The sequence below is a fragment of the Pelobates fuscus genome, chromosome 3, assembly GCF_036172605.1.
Source record: "Pelobates fuscus isolate aPelFus1 chromosome 3, aPelFus1.pri, whole genome shotgun sequence".
NCBI lineage: Eukaryota > Metazoa > Chordata > Amphibia > Anura > Pelobatidae > Pelobates > Pelobates fuscus.
This window is the reverse complement of record NC_086319.1, coordinates 257,478,725-257,498,057: the sequence shown is the minus strand read 5'-3', so window position 1 is coordinate 257,498,057 and position 19,333 is coordinate 257,478,725. Positions and strand designations below refer to the sequence as shown.

Genomic DNA, 19,333 nt, shown 5'->3' with positions numbered 1-19,333 from the left:
ATCTTGTTTAATGCCCTGTAGTCTATGAAAGGTTGTAATTCTCCAGCTTTCTTAGCTACAAAAAAGAACCCTGCACCAGCAGGCGAGGATGATTTAAGTATATAGCCTTTACTCAAAGATTCCTTGATATACTCATCCATGATTTAACTTTTTTGTGGGGATATCAATGAAACAATCAATGGAACAATCATAAGATCTGTGTGGAGGAGGATCATTACTCCGGCTTTTACTAAATGCTTCTCTAACCTCCCAATACTGTATGGGAATTTCAGGAGACGTAGCAGCGGGTAAAGCAATGATGCCCACTTTTTTTTAGAAATGGGTAACATGCAGCTTTCCTGACAGTCTCTACCCATTCCAGTATTTTCCCCCTAGTCTAGTAAATATGAGGGTTATGTTTGATGAGCCAAGGGAACCATAATACGATGGGACAAGAAGGGGAAGCAATTATCTGGAAAGTAATGTCTTCCTTATGCAAAGCTCCTATCGTAATGCAAATAGGCAAGGTCTCATGGGTAATAAGAGGTTGAGATAGGGGTCTCCCATCAATAGCCTCAACAGCTAGAGGTGATGATCTCTCCTTGTCTGGTATGGTGTGTTTTTTTAACAAAATACAAATCAATAATACAAAATCATAATCAAACCAGCCACACCTGAGTCAACCAGGGCTTTGCATGAAAAGTTCTCCTCAAGGAGAAATCTGCTTCGGGAATTACTAGTGGACATATCCATCGTACCTAAGACCTGTCCCCTTAAGGTTCTTAGGTGCGGAAGTTTTCCGGATGTATAGGACAAGCATTTCTCATATGCCCTTTCTTGCCACAATATAAGCATAGGCCCTCTTTTCTCCTACACTGTTTCTCTGCCTAAGACAGTCCTGTAACCCCTAACTGCATAGGTTCGGGTTCAGACAGCGTCAAGAAGTCTGGGACAACAGGTTTGGAGAATCGATGTGCTAGTGACAAAGTCAAACATCTAGTTCTGTTTCTAGTAATTTCCCTGGTTCTGAGTCTATTATCGATCTGCATCACATAGGTAATAAAGTAATTTAACCCCTTAGGTAAGTCTTTGGCAGCAATTTCATGAAGTATAACTTCGGATAATCCTTTTCTAAAAGCAGCTATTAATCTGTTGTTAGTCCAGTCTACCTCAGATGCCAAGGTATGAAATTCTATGGCATAATCCGAGATAGACCGGTTCCCTTGTTTTATATGCATTAGGGCAGTGGAGGCGTCTTCCTCTCTGCCTAATGGTTCAAACGTCAGTTTGAATTCCGCCAGGAATTCCTCGTAACAATGAGCGATATTCCTATTACTTTCCCACAATGGATTAGCCCAGGTTAAGGCCTTACCTTTAAGTTGGTTTAACAGATACCCAATCTTAGCTCTATCTGAAGGAAATGAACCAGGTGAGGCCTCAAAGTGGTACTCAGTCTGATTGAGAAATCCCCTACATTCCTGGATATTACCAGAAAAAGGCAGGGGAGGAGATAAGGAGATTGTAGGTGCCTTATATACTATAGGTGGAGGTACATTAGGCAGTGGTGACATAATTGGAGAAGCCTCAGGTTATAAATGAGCCGTCCTAGTAAGGAGTGTGCTAAAAGCCTGGGCAAATTGATCCTTACGGTGATCATTCTCCTCTAGCTTTCTCTCACAAGCTGCTATGTGCTGACACAATTCTGCAGGATCCATGTCGTAATGTCAGGATTACAAGTTGATCCAGCACGCAGTACTGTGTCACACCTAGGACTAAGGATAACGTATAACCGGACCTTAGAATGGCCGGACTTAACGTCTCCAAGAATAGTCAAAATACTTGCCGAGGTCAGGGACACAGAATCAGACACAAAGATGAGGGAAAGCCAAAAGTCAAGGATGCCAGATATCAGGGAAGTCAAAACAAAGTCAAATACCAGAAAATCAAGATCAGGAACGCACTCTCGGATAACCATAGGTATGAAACCACGACAGGGCAATGAGCAAGAGGAGAATTTGGTTTAAATACCCCTCCTGTGGATCTGATTGGCTGTAACCGGCCTTTGACCCCAAAGGCAATTACCAGGTTTCCATGTGCATAATTGCTGCTCGGCACAACTTTTCCTGTCAGGACGGTAATGTTGTTAGGCACAACTTTTTCTGTCAGGACTGTAAATGCCATTACCCAAATTTTAATGTGCAGATTAATACGTGACAGATGGTATTATTTGTGCGTTGGGAGGAAGAGGGGGATATACTGGGGGAGGGGGAATATGCTGGGGGTAGTGAAGTGAAGATGCTGAGGGGAGAGAAGATGAGAATCTGGGGAGAGAAGAAGAGATGCTGGGGGAGAGGAGGAGGAGTTGCTGGAAGAGAGCAGAGGAGATGCTGGGGGTAGAGGAGGAGGAGATGCTGGGGGAGAGGAGGAGATAGGGGGGGAGAAGGGGAGAGGAAGAGGAGAATCTGGGGGAGAGGAGGAGATGCTGGTGGAGAGGAGGAGGAGATGCTGGGGGAAGAAGGGGAGAGGAAGAGGAGAATCTTGGGGAGAGAAGAGGAGAATCTGGGGGAGAGGAGGAGGAGATGCTGGGGAGAGGAGGAGGAGGAGATGCTGGGGGAGAAGGGGAGAGGAGGAGATGCTGGGGAGGAGAAGGGGAGAGGAGGAGGAGGAGGAGATGCTGGACGGAGAGGTGTATATGCTGTGGGTAGAGAAGGGAAGATGCTGGGGGGGTGAAAAGAGGAGAATTAGTTCAGACAACTGTATGAGTTGTTTTTTTTCTAAACTTTAACCTCAGTATTCAGGTTTAATTGCCATGTTGGCACTTTGAGGAAAAAAAGTTGGCATGCATTGCGGATTGGGCACTCGGGTTCAAAAAGGTTCGCCATCACTGGCTTACAGTCTTTATCCATAATATGACTAAACATTTCCAACTACATTCCTAACAGGTCTGAGATTCTCTACAGGGAGTGCAGAATTATTAGGCAAATGAGTATTTTGACCACATCATCCTCTTTATGCATGTTGTCTTACTCCAAGCTGTATAGGCTCGAAAGCCTACTACCAATTAAGCATATTAGGTGATGTGCATCTCTGTAATGAGAAGGGGTGTGGTCTAATGACATCAACACCCTATATCAGGTGTGCATAATTATTAGGCAACTTCCTTTCCTTTGGCAAAATGGGTCAAAAGAAGGACTTGACAGGCTCAGAAAAGTCAAAAATATTGAGATATCTTGCAGAGGGATGCAGCACTCTTAAAATTGCAAAGCTTCTGAAGCGTGATCATCGAACAATCAAGCGTTTCATTCAAAATAGTCAACAGGGTCGCAAGAAGCGTGTGGAGAAACCAAGGCGCAAAATAACTGCCCATGAACTGAGAAAAGTCAAGCGTGCAGCTGCCAAGATGCCACTTGCCACCAGTTTGGCCATATTTCAGAGCTGCAACATCACTGGAGTGCCCAAAAGCACAAGGTGTGCAATACTCAGAGACATGGCCAAGGTAAGAAAGGCTGAAAGACAACCACCACTGAACAAGACACACAAGCTGAAACGTCAAGACTGGGCCAAGAAATATCTCAAGACTGATTTTTCTAAGGTTTTATGGACTGATGAAATGAGAGTGAGTCTTGATGGGCCAGATGGATGGATTAGTAAAGGGCAGAGAGCTCCAGTCCGACTCAGACACCAGCAAGGTGGAGGTGGAGTACTGGTTTGGGCTGGTATCATCAAAGATGAGCTTGTGGGGCCTTTTCGGGTTGAGGATGGAGTCAAGCTCAACTCCCAGTCCTACTGCCAGTTTCTGGAAGACACCTTCTTCAAGCAGTGGTACAGGAAGAAGTCTGCATCCTTCAAGAAAAACATGATTTTCATGCAGGACAATGCTCCATCACACGCGTCCAAGTACTCCACAGCGTGGCTGGCAAGAAAGGGTATAAAAGAAGAAAATCTAATGACATGGCCTCCTTGTTCACCTGATCTGAACCCCATTGAGAACCTGTGGTCCATCATCAAATGTGAGATTTACAAGGAGGGAAAACAGTACACCTCTCTGAACAGTGTCTGGGAGGCTGTGGTTGCTGCTGCACGCAATGTTGATGGTGAACAGATCAAAACACTGACAGAATCCATGGATGGCAGGCTTTTGAGTGTCCTTGCAAAGAAAGGTGGCTATATTGGTCACTGATTTGTTTTTGTTTTGTTTTTGAATGTCAGAAATGTATATTTGTGAATGTTGAGATGTTATATTGGTTTCACTGGTAAAAATAAATAATTGAAATGGGTATATATTTGTTTTTTGTTAAGTTGCCTAATAATTATGCACAGTAATAGTCACCTGCACACACAGATATCCCCCTAAAATAGCTATAACTAAAAACAAACTAAAAACTACTTCTGAAAATATTCAGCTTTGATATTAATGAGTTTTTTGGGTTCATTGAGAACATGGTTGTTGTTCAATAATAAAATTAATCCTCAAAAATACAACTTGCCTAATAATTCTGCACTCCCTGTACTTAGTTTGGTGGTACATTAATGTGAATTTGTGAATATACTTTTTTTTTCTACCTCTCTCTTTTTTTTGTACACATTTCTGCTATCTTTCCTATTAGACATATTATCTTTGCCTTCTTTTGCCCCTTGTCTGAGGATAGCATATTATCTTGTGGACTAATAAAGTTCTATTTTACTTGGCTTTAGTTTAAAATGTAAAATCGTATTCCAGTCAATAAATCCATTGCTCAATGTGCCAAGAGGTGTTCCAGCCTCTCATCAATGACGAGGTACACCAAGATTGAAATGATCATCTGATGTAGCGCTAGCTCTTGTGCAGAGGGGATCTGCCTGGTATCATGGTACTGGACTGTTATTGTGGGTGACTCAGTTCCATAGAAGAGCCAGTACCAGCACTTTATTTAATCTACCTCAATACAAAAAGAAAGCAGCCCGATCCTCATTTTCCTACAGAGCACTGCAATTATGGAACAACCTCCCACACACTTTCAAATCTTCCCCAAGCCTTAAGAGATCCCTCTCTACATACCTCAAAACAGAATGCACGTGTCATGTTTGATTATATATTTCCTACCTGTTCTATGTTAAATGTTGTATATATTGTGTATTAACATTCTTCAGCAAATGCCGATGCCAATCGTTGATTATGGGGATGTAGTATATGCACCTGCACTGCAAACCCATCTTTATAAACGCAACACATTTTATAACTCGTTCTGCCGCTTTGTGCTACAATGTAATTACATGACCCACCATTGTGACACGCTAAAATAACTAAACTGGCTGTTGCTGGAATCCAGACGCACCCTTCATCTTTCCAGCCTTGTGTTTAAGAGCTTTTTTGAGAAGCTCCCACCGTACCTGAGCAGAATGCTCTCCCCGGCTGTTCCCACCTCCTATAACCTCCGATCCAGTACCAGCACTTTATTTAATCTACCTCAATACAAAAAGAAAGCAGCCCGATACTCCTTTTCCTACAGAGCACCGCAATTATGAGACGACCTCCCGCCTCAAATCCTTTAAGAGATCCCTCTCTACATACCTCAAAAGAGAATGCACGTGTCATGTTTGATTATATATTTCCTACCTGTTCTATGTTAAATGTTGTATATATTGTGTATTAATATTGTTTTTGTATTTTATTGTAACCTAATGTAGCAATGCAATGTTTTGTGGACCCAGGACATACTTGAAAACAAGAGAAATTTCAATGTATCTTTCCTGGTAAAATATTTTATAAATAAATACTGTGATCAAATTAAAACAACCTAATGTATTAGCATTAAAAAAATCTGTTTACTATCTCTTCCAGTACCTGTCTGAAATAAACAGTGTTAAAATAATACTTCTTTTAAAGCTTCCTGGGTTTTTCCAAAACTTCTATTGTAACTACTGCAGTTTACTTGGTAGAGAATGGGATCATCATGATTGCATCAGGTTATACTGTTTGAGTTCACAGATATGCAAATGTTAACCTTTTATTCTCTTTGTAATCCAGTCTAAGAACATAAATAATCACTTTGGCTAGTAGTTAATTGCTTACATAGTAAATAATGCATTCATAAGGTTCTTTTACATTTGAAGAGTGTCTGATACAATTGTTTCATTGTAAACCTGCCTAGAGAAGTTGCCAACAATGTCTGCTGTGGCCAGCACAAACCTGAAAATAGGGCTTCTATCCCCCACCCCTTTCCTCTCCCAGTCTATGTTATGGATGTTCTTAGGGCAATTACAGACATTCGGTGGGTGACTGTAAGCTTCCATGAATGTAAACAAATGTTAGCGTTAGCATTATTTTTCCTGGATGCAGTGTGTGTATAGTAGATGTAGCGTGTATGTAGTGGATGCAAAGTGTGTATGTATGTGGGTAGTGAATGCAGAGTGTGTGTTTGTGTTGTGGATGCAGTGTGTGTAGTAGATGCTATATGTTTTTGTTTGTGTGATGGATGCAGTATGTGTGGTGGATTCAGTATGTTTGTATAGTGGATGCAGGGTGTATTTGTGTATTGGATACTGACAGTGGCATACACACAATCCATGGGACCCTGGTGCGAACTGATCACCCCCGACAGACTCACACACACATACATAAAGATACACCCATACATACATAGATACACACACACACAGACACAGACAGACAGATACATACAGACACATACACACAAGACACACATACAGACAAAGACACATACATACAGACACACACACACACACACACACACATACATACAGACAGACAAACACAGACACAGACAAACACACACATACACATAGACACACATAAAAAGACACATACAAACATACAGGCACATACATACACACATACAGATACAGACACACACACAAGACATACATACAAACAGAGAGACACATACACACACACACACACACACACCAAGACACATACATACACACAGGCACATACATACATACATACATACATACATACATACATACACACAGACACACACACAGACACACACACATACAGACAGACATACACACACAGACACGTACATACAAACAAAGACACACATATACAAAATATTTTGGTCACCCTCCTGTTTCCTACCTTCCCTGGGGTCCAGTGGTGGCTCAGACTGGTGGGAGTCAGAGTTCCCTGTCCTTCCTCCCACGCGGGCTCTGTGTGATTTCTGGGAGGAGTGACCAGGGCAGTCACTTCCTCCCAGTAGTGATGTCATCACAGGGGGCCCGGTCGCGCTGTTAAAGTGCCCAGCGCTGACCGGGCCCCTTGGAAATCCATCTCCATCGGGTGGCCCTAACAGCATGGCCCACCCGATGGACCCCTTGAACGGCGGTCCGCCGTACGGCCTGGGACCACAAAACATTGTGGCTGGTACTCGTTCGTAGGGGTCCGCAGGGAGTGACGGGCCCGGTCGCAGCTGCGACCCCTATATGTACGCCAGTGGATTCTGAGTATCAATTTGTGTGGTAGGAAGCCAAGGCTCACAATAGTACCTGCCAGAGGTATAAGCTGGACTTTCCTGGGCCCCCTCTTCACTATACCAGACAATAGTGGCCTGGGTGCCCACATCATGAATATATATAAAGTGATACTTGCTTTATATATGTACACATTACTAGTATAGGACCTGGGCATTTTTAAAAATGACTACTCGGAAATGGACACTACATGCACCAGAACTATTACAGCTTACCATGTAGTGGTTCTGGGCCATATAAAATGTCCCTGCAGCCTCAGAAGTGTAATTGATGCCTCTTCTGTAACCTAATGCCACCTCTAGTAGCTGTAACTCTGACAGCCACTAGAGAGGCGTCCAGGGGTCAGTCCTGCAAAGATTGCAGGACCAATGTTAAAAATCTCCACGTTCTGCATGGAAGCGCTGAATGCCCTCCATAGAGATGCACGGACTAAACACATCACTATTTGCAATTCATCCAAGTTTAGGCCAATCAGTGGATTGGCCAATTTCCGTATCTCCGAAGTGTCATATAACCAAGCAAATGAATAGCGCAACGGAATATGCTCATTTGCTTCAGCATTTGGAATTTCGCCCAAAACTGATGATTGATGTAAAATAAGATGATTGATGGCTGGGTGACTGTCACTAAATGTTGTTTTATATATATAAGTTTTACTTTTGCTACTTTTTTTTCCGTGTATTTGTTACTTTTTCACACTTGAACTTCTGCTCCAAAGGCTGATCATTGATGCACATGGAAAGGAGGCTAGCTCATCTGGTCCAACCACACAGAAGAGCTACTGTAGCTCGAATTCCAGAAACCTAGTGTTGGACCTACACAATATTAAACAGATTGTTTTAAAATTGTCGCTGATCATTATGTATATATTTTGCAGTACACTGAGAGGCCCAATTTCCCACCCTTTTTTGTTTGAATCATTTTACGGAATATTTTTCATGGACAATATTCGGATGAGAAAAACCGTCAAATGAAAGAGTGTCGGAGGTTCCAAACTAAATTCCATTTTCTGAAAAAATTATTTGAGTATTCCTACAGTGTTACAATAAAAAGACTGGACACAGTTCAGACTTGGGATTTGTGATAACAAAAAAAAATATATATTGCCTTCATTGTCTTTTTCTCATATGTAATTTACTCATACATATATATTGATTATACAGTGTGCAATTTAATTATGCAGTACAGTGATTTCAGGCCTCTTTGACTAGGTTAATTACTCTCAGTAGGGTGTATTGTTATCAATCTAATGAAATCAGGTAAATGTCAGCAAATGGATTATCAGTATAACACAATAGGCCCTATATCAAATAAAGAAAAGAAAGTGAACTTGTGAACTTTCTATGCTAATTTGGGCTATGGGAGCAGTAGAGCTATTTACCACACAGTAGGAGAGCAGGAGATACAATTATTCAACCAAAACAAGAAGGGTTTATTTGCACATTATAGAAATCACATAATAGACAATTGCTGGGTGTGACATTATTTTTCTTGGTTAAACCAATCACAACCAGTTTAGACAAGTCAGGGCTCTATCAATGATGTATAGCCTAAACTGCAGGTATCACAGATTATAATGACATTTTCTCTTCCCAAATTAGACATAGGATTTGATAGCTACTTACAGAGTTTTTGCAACTACAGAGAAAACAAGAAATGTAAAAAGAAATTCTAGTAAAAAAAAAATAAAATAAAAAATAATAAATTATATATATATATTTCTGGATCTCAATATTTATGTAGAAACCAACAAATTAAAAACGTGCACTTTCTTTAAAAAGGTCGACGTCAACAGCTACATAGGGGAGAAGAGTTGTCACTTCTCCCCGTGGCTGTTGAACGCACCTAAGGCACAATTACTCCGCATTAAACGGAACTGTACAGACGATTTAAAGTTCCAAGAACAAGCAAGCAAGATAATGCAGGATTTCAAAGAAAGATGATATAGGGAAGAATTACTGAACTAAGCGTATGAATAATAAAATAATTTAATCACCCCCAAAAGAACAACAAGACGATTTTTAAGATCAAACAAATGATTACGTGCCACTCCACCAGGGTGATCTATATGATCACATGTCCCTGTGGATTGGCTTCAATTGGGAGAACAACAAGGGCGTTAAGAATTAGAATCCAAGAACATGTGAGGAACATAAAAAATAGGTTCAAAGAACATATTGTTTTCTCAAATTTTAAACTGCATCACAATAGCGATCCACGACATATGCAATTTTGGAGGATCCAAAAAATGTATATGAATTGGAGAGGAGGTGATTTAATAAAAAAACAATTGGCCAAATGGAGATGCAATGGATTTTTAATTTGAATACAAGGCAACCTTATGGACATAATGAAGATTTCAAACTTTGCCATTTTTTATAATCATATATATTATTAAATTACCAGCTGGATTGTCACACACTCCCCCCCTCCCTACCCGAACAACTCTAGTGATTAGTAGTATTACTGGTGCGGTTGGACAATTGGTGGGAAGCAGCAGCACTCAGATTTACACAGATTGATAAAGCTGGACCAGCGAAATGCGACTCGGACTCCACATTAAGCAGATACGTTTTTCAGATTATGCTTGCATTCATTTATTTGAATTTGTTTAATGAATTGCATCACACCTGGAAACGTTGTCCTGTGGAGTATTCAAAATTTCTACTGCTAAAGAAGGGTTGTATCTCCTTTAAATGATAAATATGCTGCTATACTAGGGCACCTAAGAAGGTGAGAGGCCACTGTGTAATGCACCAGGATTGGCTGTATTCCCATTCCTTCCTTTTTTGTCTTTTTATATATGAGGATATCCTATCCACCTTAGAAAGTACATCTTACTTTACCGTTATACGTCTAAGCCTATGTGACTGGCATCTCTTTTATGTTCAGTTACCATCTTGACTGTACAGTTTAACCTTTCAGGGTAAGCTTAAAACCTTTTTTTAGGTATCACCACTTGTCACTATTGGTTCTTATAAGAACAGATAGTCACTATATTTTATATATATATATATATATATATATATATATATATATATATATATATAGTACTTAACATAGAAAAGATTCTGCATGTGAAGGATATTTTTCTTTTTTTTAAATTTGTTTTGAAGGTTCTGTTAAACAGTGCCCATCACCTTTGATTATTGTACACACATACATATACATACTCTGTTTACTCTCAGCAATGTAATACCATCACACATGTTCAAGATAGGACATTGTGCATAGGCTGAGAGTGCAGACATGGCTGCAATCATTTTTTTGCACGCCATGAGCACATAATCCGTCCACAGATTTAAATTGGCATATGGCTAAGCGTTAACCAAAACAATTGTTTTAAGGCGAATCTGGCGTGCGTGTATACACTGAACTCGAAACAGTAAAGAAATATAAGGTGTAAGGCAAATTGAGGCAAAAAAATAATTATTTAAAATAAATAAATAAAACATTATCACACTCAGCTATAGTCACAGCTTGGCTACTTTTGACTAAATTTTACCATTCAGATTTAAATTATTATTTCTATTATTAACAATTAAACACATAGAAATTAATCCAAGCACTATATTAAACAAGCAAGATTAGAACCAATAAATCACATTTTATTGTAATTATTACTTAAAAAACTCCCCCCAGGTATTTTGTTAGCTATCCCCTGATAAGATTACAGTTTTTATTAAAGCACGATCTACATTGAAATGATTCAGCCATGCACCATGAAGCTGTTATATCAGGAGAAACAATTCAGATCACCTTGGTCGTCCTATAATTAAGACACAGCATGGAACCTGCACAGTCTGACCAAAGGGCAATAACACACGGAGGGGGCGGGGACACCAAGAGGGGGCTATGCATTGCATGTGGGAGGGGCTATTTGTGGGCGGAGCAAGCAGACCGGATCCAAGTCACATGACTGAAGTGAATCAGCTGACTGCGAGCTGTTTCTGAGAAACAAACGCTAAGGGGCGCTCAGAGCGAGAGGACATCACTTGTATAGCCGTGCTGGCTGCGTATCAATGAGCCTGGCAGACACTCAGTGGAGTGTGAGTGAGTGAGTGAGTGAGTGAGAGAGGGGAGCTGAGAAACGAGGAACAGATAGCGGTGGATGTGATAAACACACGCGGCCATGGGGTCTCTGCATAGAAGCCGCAGTCTCAGTGACTGCCCGAAGCCTGGTATTATTATTATTATTATTATTATTATTATTATTATTATTATTATAGAGTGATACTGTGTGTGACTGGGAGCAACACAAACCATTCCTGCTGTTATTACAGCTATAACTGATGCTCCTCTCCCCATAGTCTATTATTATGTTCTAACAGAATGTTTCAGGGACAATATGTTTCAGTAGCATCACTGCAGTACTATGGAGCTACTACACAAAACTGTGTATGTAATTATACACATCACAGCCTAACAACATACTGGGACTAGCCTCTGTTATTGGTGTAGACTGGCTGTAGAAAACAGATGACCTGTACAAGTATTACAATTATGGTAAAAGTGCATTTTAGCACTACAATTTTATATGTAACTATTTTATGCTTGAGTCATTTTTTATATTTTTTTGCAAACATTAGTGTGACAGAGGAACAGAGCAATTAACTTGGCAAAACAAGTTCCTAAATTACAATCTAGTTATCCCATTTGGTTTATATATGTTTTTCTGCACCAGTTGCATTTCTTAATTATTAGTCAATGTGTATTGCTCATTCCTTGTTGATCTTCTCGTTTGACATACCTAGTTATTATTTTATTATTTATATGGTGCCAGCAAATTCTGTAGCGCTGTGTACAGATAGTAGAACTATGTGCCCTTTTAAATGGGTGAGAACAGGGATGATTTTTACTAAAGATTCCCAAAGAGGAAAAATATATATACTTTTTTTTTATTATTCTTTTTTCAAATTTTCCATATGTAACATCAGAGACAAGAACAGTTCAGAATTAGACATATAGACTTTGATTTACAATAGAAGGATATGTAAACTGTTGAGTAGACTTCACACACAGAAACACAAATATCACAATTTAAAAGGACTGAGCGGATTAGGCGGGCCTAAACTATAATAATTGTTACTTCATAACTTTCCTGAATACAGTACCACAGGGAGGAACTAGAGTGATCTTTATATAGAAGGATATTAATAACAGAGAACGCCAAGGTATACAGTTATATCAGATTATCTAGCCAAGGTGACCATTTCTCACCAAATTTTAAGTGGCTATCATATTGTGTTGGTATTTAAGCTGAGTTAGCACTTGGGTCCAAGATGGAGTCTTTTTCTGTAGCCAATGTCTTGATATTTCTATTTTTATGGCCATCATAAGTTGGATTATTAGATATCTATTTTGAGTTGAGAATCTTCTTAAGTTAAAATGGAAAAGAGCAACCAATAAGTTATTGTCCAAATCTTCTCCCACTAAGTCTGATATAACTCTAAATGCTTTATTCCATATAGGTCTTAAAAGCTTACATCCCCACCAAATATGTTTAGAGCTACCTTCAGCACAACTGCACAAGTACATCTCCAACAAAGTTTGGAATTGTCAGGGTTGATTCTATTTAGAATTTTTGGTACCCTATGCCATTGATGAAGAATTTTATAATGAAGCTCTATGATATTTAGACAATGCAACGATTTTTTAACTTCTTGAATTGATCTATACCACTGCTCTAACTCGATTGAAGACCCACTTTCTTGTTCCCAATTTTTCCATGCTTTTGGTTTAGACTCTTTTTTTCTTCCTCTCTCAATAATTCATACCAACTAGATATCGATTTACGATTTAGTATTATTTTTAAATAGATCATTGAATTTTTTATTTATCCTAGTGTTGTCATAAAGCAAATGGTTGTCCAAATATTTTTTGATTCTTAGATATGTGAATAACTCTCTTGAATTAAGGTCAAGACTTAACTGAAGATGTAAAAAAGACCTTATTTTATTGAATTCTAATAAATAATCTATTTTAGTTGAACCAAATTTGATCTAATTACCTAAATTTCGGTCATTAATATTATATTCCATTGTCTTAATTGGACTATACTTAGAAATTTTATTTAAAATGTGATTTATTTTACTGTATTTTACCCAAATTTCATAGATATCTTTTATGTATAAAGTTTCTATGTTGGAGATGAATTTTGCACTTGCCCCAATGTCAATCCATAACAGAAATAAGAATTTGTGTGTTTTCAAGGCGCTTTCAGTTAATAATTGAATAGAATGATAGTAGCTACCACACAAATAGGGACTCTCTGCCCTATAGATTAGTAAAAAAAAGATGAAGTGCACACTCAGTATTGGAAATTAATAATAAAAACCACCACTGGTGTGCATGTGGAGCGCTTACAAATTTGTTGACTGACCCATATGGGTTAACATACATATGTATGGAAAACGTGACTCATATCGCCAGTGGCGTACACACAACCCATGGGGCCCCGGTGCGAAAACTGATCCGTGGGCCCCCCCGCGCGCGCGCTTACTCTGCGCGGGCTGGGGCCGCAACACATGGCGGCGGGCACCTGGCCAGTGCATGCATAAACACATACACTTAAAGGACCACTACAGACACCTGTAGTTCGGAGCCGAGAGGTGGATCGGGGCGGAGAGATCCCCAGCACCAAGGGAGTCCGGCGTTGGAGAAAAGTAAGTGCTTAAGACACACACGCACACATTAACTGACAGACACACACTCAGTGACAAACATACAGACACACTCACTAACACACACACACTCTAACACACACACACTCTAACACACACACACTCTAACACACACACACTCTAACACACACACACTCTAACACACACACACTCTAACACACACACACTCTAACACACACACACTCTAACACACACACACTCTAACACACACACACACTCTAACACACACACACTCTAACACACACACACTCTAACACACACACACTCTAACACACACACACTCTAACACACACACACTCTAACACACACACACTCTAACACACACACACTCTAACACACACACACTCTAACACACACACACTCTAACACACACACACTCTAACACACACACACTCTAACACACACACACTCTAACACACACACACTCTAACACACACACACTCTAACACACACACACTCTAACACACACACACTCTAACACACACACACACACTCTAACACACACACACACACTCTAACACACACACACACTCTAACACACACACACACTCTAACACACACACACACTCTAACACACACACACACTCTAACACACACACACACTAACACTAACACACACACTAACACTAACACACACACTAACACTAACACACACACTAACACTAACACACACACTAACACTAACACACACACTAACACACACACTAACACTAACACACACACTAACACTAACACACACACACTAACACACACACTAACACTAACACACACACACTAACACACACACACTAACACACACACACTAACACACACACACTAACACACACACACTAACACACACACACTAACACACACACACTAACACACACACACTAACACACACACACTAACACACACACACTAACACACACACACTAACACACACACACTAACACACACACACTAACACACACACACACTAACACACACACACACTAACACACACACACACTAACACACACACACACTAACACACACACACACACTAACACACACACACACACTAACACACACACACACTAACACACACACACACTAACACACACACACACTAACACACACACACACTAACACACACACACACTAACACACACACACACTAACACACACACACACTAACACACACACACACTAACACACACACACACTAACACACACACACACTAACACACACACACACTAACACACACACACACTAACACACACACACACTAACACACACACACACTAACACACACACACACTAACACACACACACACTAACACACACACACACTAACACACACACACACTAACACACACACACACTAACACACACACACACTAACACACACACACACTAACACACACACACACTAACACACACACACACTAACACACACACACACTAACACACACACACACTAACACACACACACACTAACACACACACACACTAACACACACACACACTAACACACACACACACTAACACACACACACACTAACACTCACACACTAACACTCACACACTAACACTCACACACTAACACTCACACACTAACACTCACACACTAACACTCACACACTAACACTCACACACTAACACTCACACACTAACACACACACACACTAACACACACATACTAACACACACACACACTAACACACACTAACACACACTAACACACACTAACACACTAACACACACTAACACACACTAACACACACACTAACACACACACTAACACACACACTAACACTAACACACACACTCTAACACTAACACACACACTCACACACACACTAACATACACTAACACACTCACTAACATACACTCACTAACATACACTAACACACACACTAACACTAACACACACACACTAACACACACACACTAACACTAACACACTAACACTAACACACTAACACTAACACACACACACTAACACACACACACTAACACACACACACACACTAACACACACAAACACACTAACACACACACACACTCTAACACTAACACACACTCTAACACTAACACACACTCTAACACTAACACACACTCTAACACTAACACACACTCTAACACTAACACACACACTAACACACACACACACTAACACTAACACACACACTAACACACACACACACTCTAACACTAACACACACACTCTAACACTAACACACACACTCTAACACTAACACACACACTCTAACACTAACACACACACTCTAACACTAACACACACACTCTAACACTAACACACACACTCTAACACTAACACACACACTCTAACACTAACACACACACTCTAACACTAACACACACACTCTAACACTAACACACACACTCTAACACTAACACACACACTCTAACACTAACACACACACTCTAACACTAACACACACACTCTAACACTAACACACACACTCTAACACTAACACACACACTCACACACACACTAACATACACTAACACACTCACTAACATACACTCACTAACATACACTAACACACACTCACACTAACTCACACTAACTCACACTCACACTAACTAACATACACTCACACTAACTAACATACACTCACGGTTTTTTTTGTTGTTGTTTTTTTTATTTAATCCCCCCCAGCCTCCTTACCTGTGGGAGAGCTGAGGGGATTCCCTGGGGTCCAGTGGTGTCACCCGGCTGGCTGGTCCTGCGGGCGCGTGAGGGAGCACTCTCCCCTGCGTGCTTCCTCTTCAGCTCCCTCGCGCGCCGCGTACTGATACCGGAGCCGGAAGATGACGTCATCTTCCGGCTCCGGTTTTAGTACGGTGCGCGAGGGAGCTGAAGAGGGAGCACGCAGGGGAGAGTGCTCCCGCGCGCGCGCCAGCCTCGGGGGGCCCTGAGGTGGCCGGCTCTTGGGCCCCCCAGGAGAAGAGGCTGGCCCTGTGGGTACATACCTGGGTCGCAGGGCGGCCGGGCCCCCTGGTGGGCCGGGCCCGGTCGCAGCCGCGACCCCTGCGACCCCGGTATGTACGCCACTGCATATCGCTATATCTGAAACAAATGTAAATGCAAGAAATAGTGCAGATAACGTTTTCAATAAGTGCAGTGAGGGAATATTCTATATGGTCTCACTCACATGTAGCAGAGCCCTATAGGATAGGCTCAGATCTCAATGGCCTGCGTGTACTTATGGTGACACAGTATCCAATCGGTCCTCTAGGCGTCTGGAGATCCTTATGCATAATATCCTTATGGATATTGCACCAAAACCTCTTCAAGGAAACTTAAGTGCTCTGGGTGCTTGCAGTGTCTTTTGAATACTGTTCTATTATTGTTTTCTACACAAATTAGTTCACATTTGTTGTTGGCACTACTTTTAAAATTATAATCATTGCTTAAAGTTAACTGAGCATACCCTTGTGTGTTAATAAAATTAGCTTTTACAGGCCAGTTAATGGTTTTTCGATCCTGGCCTTTGCTCTGCTTTTCATTGTTATACAAGTCTGAAGAGACTGGGTACAATTATTTTTAGAATATATGTATTTCTGCTCTAAGATTCTCTAAACTCCTTCCAAACATGTTTGCAGTGGAAACATATTTTTACAGATTTCCATGAGATTATGAAATGCAACTCCTTTCATCCAGTAAATTCTTATTTATTTATAAAGCGCCAACAAATTCTGCAGAGATGTATAATAAATGGACTAACAAGTGGTTGCAACAAGACAAATTGGACATACAGGAACAAAAGGTGTTAATGGCCCTGCTCATACAAGTTTACAATTGAACTGCAATTCCTAGACACCCTTGTGGTGACCATTAAATATAAGGCGTAAGTTTAGCGTGCTGTAGAAAGTTAAGTGAGTATCATGTTTGCTGAGAGCTCACATGTAATCCTGCTCATCTATAGGATTCACAGCCGATGTAGGAACTTCGAATCAGTTTTCTTTTATCTATTGCCTTTGCATGTTTTTAATCCTCTATCATTAGATGGATTAAACTGAATGGGTATGATTTCTTCTAGCCTAATGTGTCTCTTAACAGAAATACTAGAATACTAGCCATTGGCTGGTACAAATTCAGCCCTGGTGAGTGTGACATGGGCCCTCCAAGCTTGTGAGTAACTTTTAGTCCTGTCTTGAGCCCTGCTCTTTAAGGGACTCTCCAGTGCCCTAGAAAACCTATCTGTGCCCCTCTCCATCCCACCCCACAACCCATCTTGCTGAAGGGGTTAAAACCCCTTCAGTGACTTACCTGAATCCAGCGTCGATGTACCTTGGTACTGGGTCAGGCTCCGCCGACGTCAGCCAGCGGGGAAGACCTAATGCGCATGCGCGGCAAAGGCCGCGCGCATTAGACCTCCCCATAGGAAAGCATCATTCAGTGCTTTCCTATGGGGATTTCGGCGACGCTGGAGGTCCTCATGCATAGCGTGAGGACGTTCAGCTTCATTTAAAACAATTTTCGTTTTCTAAGAACACGGAAGTCCCTATAGTGACTGTCTGATAGACAGCTTCTAGAGGAGGACTTAACCCTGCAGGGCAATTATTGCACTTTATAAAAACTGCAATAATTACGCTTGCAGGGTTAAGGGTGGTGGGAGTTGGCACTCAGACCACTCCAATGGGCGGAAGTGGTCTGGGTGCCTGGAGTGTCCCTTTTAATATTTGCTTTTATCACTGAAGCAAAACTTTTTTAAGTTTAAATCACTTTCTAAATGGATGCTTTTAAATGTGTGCAATTGATAGAAATTCAAAAGAATGTACTATTAATGACTATCCTGGGTACAAATACAGAATGCATTGACTTTAAAACAAAACAAACTCAAATTGGGTCATCCCAGCACATGTCCACTTAGTGGGTAGCCAAGCCCAACTGGAGGTTTGCACCGTGGAATGCCTCTGCTATACTCTGCTTTTGCTTATTGTATCTGTGCTACTCCCCTTAATATGGGTCTGGGGTTTATAAATATGACCAAGGTGCTGCAATTTCTTGGGTAAAATTAAGCAGAGAATATGCAATCATTTCTATCTTTGAATTCTTATAGAGAATCAAATAGTGTATCAGCTGCTCTGCCTGTGATGTTCCGCAGGTACCTAAGAGAAACGTCCTTCGATTACTTCTAATGTCTGGCGAATGTTTATCTACCTCTTCTTAAGACCTGTCTGGTTCATCATACTGTG

The 19,333-nt window shown here is 40.7% G+C and overlaps 2 protein-coding genes across 2 annotated transcripts in view; one reads left to right on the top strand and one right to left on the bottom strand.

Annotated features, from left to right (window-relative positions):
* The window catches only part of PGLYRP2 (peptidoglycan recognition protein 2), a 49,533-nt gene extending 38,243 nt beyond the window's left edge, over positions 1 to 11,290 (bottom strand). Inside the window, exon 1 of the mRNA XM_063448374.1 lies at positions 11,215 to 11,290. Coding sequence (XP_063304444.1) covers positions 11,215 to 11,244 — 30 coding nt within the window. The 5' untranslated portion in view covers positions 11,245 to 11,290. The remainder of the gene's footprint in view (positions 1 to 11,214) is intronic.
* Positions 11,291 to 11,380: 90 nt separating this feature from the next.
* MCOLN1 (mucolipin TRP cation channel 1) overlaps positions 11,381 to 19,333 on the top strand; it is a 33,188-nt gene continuing 25,235 nt past the window's right edge. The window contains exon 1 of the mRNA XM_063448382.1: positions 11,381 to 11,636. Coding sequence (XP_063304452.1) covers positions 11,588 to 11,636 — 49 coding nt within the window. The 5' untranslated portion in view covers positions 11,381 to 11,587. The remainder of the gene's footprint in view (positions 11,637 to 19,333) is intronic.